Source organism: Cebus imitator, unplaced genomic scaffold, assembly GCF_001604975.1.
Source record: "Cebus imitator isolate Cc_AM_T3 unplaced genomic scaffold, Cebus_imitator-1.0 Scaffold11, whole genome shotgun sequence".
In the NCBI taxonomy this organism is placed as follows: domain Eukaryota; kingdom Metazoa; phylum Chordata; class Mammalia; order Primates; family Cebidae; genus Cebus; species Cebus imitator.
Window position 1 is genome coordinate 3,991,791 of NW_016107326.1, and position 6,000 is coordinate 3,997,790.

General features: G+C 32.8%; 1 protein-coding gene and 1 non-coding gene across 5 annotated transcripts in view; one reads left to right on the forward strand and one right to left on the reverse strand.

Moving 5' to 3' along the window:
* The window catches only part of WWC2 (WW and C2 domain containing 2), a 210,143-nt gene that overhangs the window by 166,745 nt on the left and 37,398 nt on the right, over nt 1–6,000 (forward strand). For all 4 annotated transcript variants that reach the window (XM_017549366.2, XM_017549396.2, XM_017549386.2 and 1 more), the window contains one exon: nt 5,580–5,716. In XM_017549366.2, the coding sequence (XP_017404855.1) occupies nt 5,580–5,716 (137 nt within the window). The remainder of the gene's footprint in view (nt 1–5,579; nt 5,717–6,000) is intronic.
* LOC119466896 lies at nt 2,151–2,254 on the reverse strand. The gene has a single exon (XR_005195404.1). It is a non-coding gene; the product is annotated as a small nucleolar RNA U13 (small nucleolar RNA).

A 6,000-nucleotide genomic window follows, 5' to 3' on the forward strand; every position in this document is an offset into this window, starting at 1 on the left:
TGGCATTTGTGGATATTGTTACTGAGTTCAAGTTTATTTTAGATTATGAGGAAAGCATTCCCTAAGCAAAGGTCAGATAATTAAACAACAGTGTTTTATTGGTCGTCTGCTGTGTGTGAGAAACTGTTGTAGACGCTGTGTAGTGGGTGGTGAAAGGGAAACAGACATGATGATACAGTTTAGATTACATGCCCAGCCGTGTGGAAGACACTAAACCATGCATACAAGATGGCAAAATATGATTTTTCAGTCCTTAAGGATGCTTTTATAATGGTCACACTTTATGTAAGTTCTTAAAAATAGCTTTATTACAATATAATTCATACATCATACATTTCACCTATTTAAAGTGTGACAGTTTATCCATTTGAAGCACCCAACTCAATGGTTTTTTGGATATTCACAGAGTTGTGTGTGCAACCAGCATTACAGTCTAATATTAGAATATTGTCATCATCCCCAAAGAAGCCCCGTACATGAGCCGAGACTCCCAGTTCTCCCAAACCTCTTTCCCCCAAGGCAACCACTAATCTCTGCTACAAGGCAAACACTAATCTCAGTCTCTCTAAATTTGCTTCTTCTGGATGTTTCATGTAAGTGGAATAATATTTGTTCTTTTGTGGCATCTCTTTCACTCAGCATGATATTTTCAAGGTACCTCCATGGTATTGCAGTATTAGTATTTTATTCCTTTTTATTCACACATGATATTCTATTGTGGATGTACCACATTTTATCTGTTCATCAGCTGATGGGCATTTGGGTTATTTCTGCTTTTGGGCTATTATGAAAAATTCAGCTATGAACATTTGTATATAAGTGTTTTTGTGTACATATGTTTTTATTTCTCCAGAGTATATACCTATGAGTAGAATTGTTGGATTGTATAATAACTCTGTATTTAATATTTTTATGTTTTTATTTCTCCGGAGTATATACCTATGAGTAGAATTGTTGGATTGTATAATAACTCTGTATTTAATATTTTGAGAAACAGCTAAACTGCTTGCCTAGGTGTTTGCACCATTTTGAATTCCTATCAGCGTGTATGAGGGTTCCATTTTCTCCCTTGCCATGTGTTATCTGTCTTTCTGATTCTTGCCATTCTGGTGAGTGTGAAGTGGTATTTCACTGTGGCTTTGATTGACATTTCCCTAATGACTATGATGGTGAGCATCATAGGTTTATTGGCCATTAGTATGTCTTTTTTTTTTTTTTTTTTTTTTTTTGAGAAATTTTTTTTCTTTTTTTTTTTTTTTTTTTTTAATTTTTTTTTTTTTTTTGTTGAGTTATAAGAGTTCCTTACCTATTCTTGATATAAACCCTTTATCAGATAAATGATCCATAGATATTTTCTCTGATTCTGTGGGTTGACTTCTCACTTTCTTGATGGTTTTATTTACAGCACAAAAGTTTTTAATTTTCATAAGTCCAATTTATCCATTTTTTTTTAAATCCTGTGCTGTTGGTATCATAGTTAAGACTTCTTTGCCTAAATTAACATCACAAACATTTACTCCTGTGTCTTTTTCTAACAGTTTTAAAGTCTTATATTTAGGTCTCTGATTCAGTTATTAATGAAACTCTGTTCATTTGAGTTTTGTTTTTTCGTATGTGGATATGCAATTGTCCCAGCACCATTTATTGCAAAAATGATTCTTTCCTCTTGAATTATCTTGGCACCCTTCTTGAAAATCAAGTGTGAGAGTTTACATTTCTGGACTCTCAATCTTGTTTAGTAATCCATATGTCTGTACTTAAGCCAGTACTACATTGCCTTGATTACTATTGCTTTGTAGTCAAATTTGAGATCAGGAAGTATGGGTTTTCTAACTTTCATTTTCTTTTTAAAGATTGTTTTGGCTATTTAGAGTCCCTTGTATTTCTATAAGAGTTTTAGTATCAGTTTACTAATTTCTGCAAAAAAAAAAAAAGACAGCTAGGAGTTTCCTAGGGGTAGCATTGGACCTGTGGGTCAGTTCGGAAGATACTGTCATCATAACAGTTCTAAGTCTTCTGATCTGTGAACATAGGACATATTTCCATTTGTTTATGTCTTTAATTTCTTTCAATAATTTTTTATAATTTTCAGAGTCAAAGTTTGCTTTTCTTTCTTTTATCTTTTTTTCCTTTTTTCTTTTTTATTTTTATGTCAGATGGGTAATGTGCTGATGTTCTAATGAGGTTTGAGGGAGGTATATCTCACACATAAGTGTGAAAACCTAACCATCATACTTAGGAACTACAAAAGAATCGGTATGCACTTCTTTTGTTAAATGTGTTTCTAAATGTTCTATTCTTTCTGATGCTATTGTGAATGGAACTGGGCTTTTAAAAGTTTTGTTCATCATGACCCCCATACAGCAACATAAAAAAGATACACACTATGACCAAGTGAATGCAAGGTTGGTTTAACACTTGAAAATAAATTAATAAATTATATCAGATATTTAATCATTTAAATGTTTTAGTCATTTAAAATAAAGTTTGAGGACCCACTGAAACAGTGTGATGTTTCAGTACATGTATTCATTATATAATGATCAAATCAGGGTAAATTAACAAAACCATCACCTGAAACATTTATTTCTTTGTGATGAGACCATTCAAAATCCTTTCTTGTAGCTATTATGAAGTATATAATATAATGTTGTTATGATCACCCTATTGTACATTAAAACAGCAGAACTTATTCTGCCTATCTGGCTGTAACTTGATATTCCTGTTGACTAACCTTTCCCTTTCCTCCCCACCTTCCCTACTCTCCCCAGCCACCGTGGAACTGTTTTCTCAGTTGTATGTTTAATTGTTTGTTGCACAATTGATTTTGTTTATCTTGTATCCGGCAACCTTGCTGAACTCATTTATTAATAGTTTTTTAGTGGATTCCATAAGATTTTCTATAAGATTGTATTGTTTGCAAAGAGAGATTATTTTACTTCTTCCTTTCCAGTCATATGCCTTTTATTTCTTTTTTTTGCCTATTTGCCCTGGCTGGAACTTCCCAAACAATATTGAAAGAAGTGGTAAAAGCAGACATCCTTGTCTTGGTCCTGATCTTACTGGAGAAGCTTTCAGTCTTTCATCGTTAAGTATGACTTTGGCTGTGCCTTTTTCATAGATGCCCTTTATCAGAATGAGGAAAAGCTCTTCTTTTCCTACTTTGTTGACTACTTCTAATTATTAAAGGCTGTTGAATTTGTAAAATGCATTTTCTGCATCTGTTGAGATGGTCATGTGGTTTTTGTTCTTTATTCAGTTGATATAATTTATTAATTGATTTTCACATGTTCAACCAATTCTGCATTCCTTGGATAAATCTCACTTGGTCATAGCATAGATCCTTTTTATGTTGTTGGACTCAGATTGCTAATATTTCATTGAGGATTTTTGTGTCCGTATTCATAGCTTTGTCATGATAGCTTTGGTTTTCATCAGGCTAATTCTGGCCTCATAGTATGAGTTAGAAAGCGTTCTACCTTTTGGAAGAGTTTGAGAAGAAGTTGTATTAATTCTGTAAATATCTGGTAGAATTCACAGGTGAAGCCATTCAGTCCTGGACTTTTCTTTGTGGGGAGTTTTTAGTTTAGAGATTCTATCTCTGTACTTCAGTCTACTTAGACTTATAAGTATTGCTTTTTGAGTCTGTTATTAGGTAAATGTAAATTTAGCATTTACCTTTAGCATTGTATTGCATCTTTCTGTTCAACTGAACCTTTTATCATTAAGAAGTGTTCTTTTTTATCTCTAGCAGTACCTCTTGTTTTAAACTCTAGTTTGTCTAGTGTTAGTAAAGCTACATATCGACCATTTTGGGTTAGTGTTTGCATGGTTTATCTTTTTTCATCCTTTTACTTTCAACCTTTCTAGGTTATTATATTTAAATTATACTACTTATAAGCAGTATATAGTTAGTTTTGATTTATTATCCAGTCTTAAAATCTTCATCTTTTAATTGAAATATTTAGTTCATTTACTTTTAATGCTATAATTGATATATTTGTGGTTTTATTGATATATTTGTGGTTGACTCTATTATCTTCCTATTTGTTTTCTTTTAATTCCATGTTTATTCTTTTTCTTTTCTTGTTTTGAATCATTTTTAAATTTTCGTTTCCCCCCTGCTAGATCTGCAGTCTTTTATTTTTTGTACTTTCCCTGGAGATTATAGCATGAGTTCTTATTAAAAACCAACTTAAATTAATTTCTTTACTTTTCTCAGACAATGCAAAGATTTTAAAAGACTTTAGCTTCTTTTTATTCTCTTTCTGCCTTCTGTGCTGTGTCATATATTTTGAATCTGTAAGATATTCGTATTGTTTTCATTGACAGTATTTATTTAGATTTCCTCACATTTTTACCTTTTTGTTATATTTCATTTCTTTCTGCATCATTGTGCTTCTATTTGAGACATTTTACTTCTGCTCAAAGAATTCCCTTTAATATTTCTTTTAGCATAGATCTGTTAGTATCTATTTCAACTTCATTTGCGAAAGACAGTTTTTTTGCTGCATATTCAAAATTCTAGATTGACAGTTATTTCTTTGAACATGTTAAAAATATCATTTTATTGTCATCCAGTTTCTATTTATTCTGTTGAGCTTTTGAAGAACAACTTAATTGTTGATTCATATACATTATTTATTTTACTGCTTGTAAGATTCCTCTTTTTCTTTGATTTTCAGCAGTTTCAGTCTGATATGCTAATGTTATTTTCTTTGTGTTTATACCAGTGAAATTCTTTATCATTTCATTCAGTTTTTTATGCATATTATTCATAAAAATTTAAAATTTTCTCTCAGTGCCCATAGTGTGTGAATCATCTGCAGGTCTGCTTTGTTTGGCTGTTGTTTCTCTTGACTTTCACTCTTTAAGTCATAATGAAATGTTGGATATTATGTATGAGGGTGTCTGACTGATACTTTCCCCCAGAGAGGATTTGCCTCTGAAAGGCAAATTACAATATGGGTAGCTTACCTGAATCATGTGGGGACCTGAATTACAGTTTTTCTCTCCATGAGACCATATGAGACAATGGAAGTATCTGCTTACTGTTTTAGCCTGATAGCCGCTGGTTTTTTTGCTTTCCCAGCTTGTTGCTCTGCATATAGGCAGCTTAGGAATGGCAAATGCCATGATAGGAATATCATGAAGAAAATTAAGCTCCCTTTACAATTCATTTCTTCTAATCCCTTGTGGGTTGACTGTTTTAGCCTTCCCTTCTTGCTGACATTGCCACCATTCTAGGCAGCCACAGTGTGTTTTCCCCACTTATCTCACCACTAGAATTGACAAACAACCCTACGGGAAAAGAGTGGCAATGGCTCACCTTATTATATTTCTGTTCTGCCTGGGATCTTTGTACTCTAGTCCTGATTGCCTTTGTTGCTCTTCATTGCTTTAAAACATCTGGAAGGTTTTGCTTGTTTTGGCTTATATTTTATTCAGCTTTCATATTTGTTTTCAGCAAGAGAGTTGGGTCTTCTTTACAGATAGAAGTGTAAATTCCCATCTGTTGAGTTTTTAAATCATTTCTTCAAGTATATGTTGTGAATTGCCATATGCTTTACTTTCTCCAGGATGCAGTGTCAGCCTTACTTGCAAGAACATCAGCTGAGTTGTTAGCTGTGGAACAAGAATTAGCACAAGAAGCAGAAGCAGAAGAAGAAGAAGAAGAGCCAAGAAAAGAAGAGCAAAGGGGTCCAGAAGGAGACTGGTTAAACAGTTATTTCCTTTTGCTATTGGGAACTCAAAGAGAATGTGTTTACATGTCTTAGAATAAAACCTTTGTAGGCTCATGTTTTATTCCAGAATTATGAAATGCACTGCAGCTTTAGGAAGTAATGCTAGAAAAAGTCTTTCCTTGGTCATTAGAGTTAAGAAAGTAAAGGCAGTTTGTGGGCAAAGTTAAGACATTAGCCAGATTCTTTGTTCTTGTTTCAAGTAATTTAAAAACACTATTTTCTGAGCTTTTTTTTTTAATTTCTTTTTTTTTTTTTT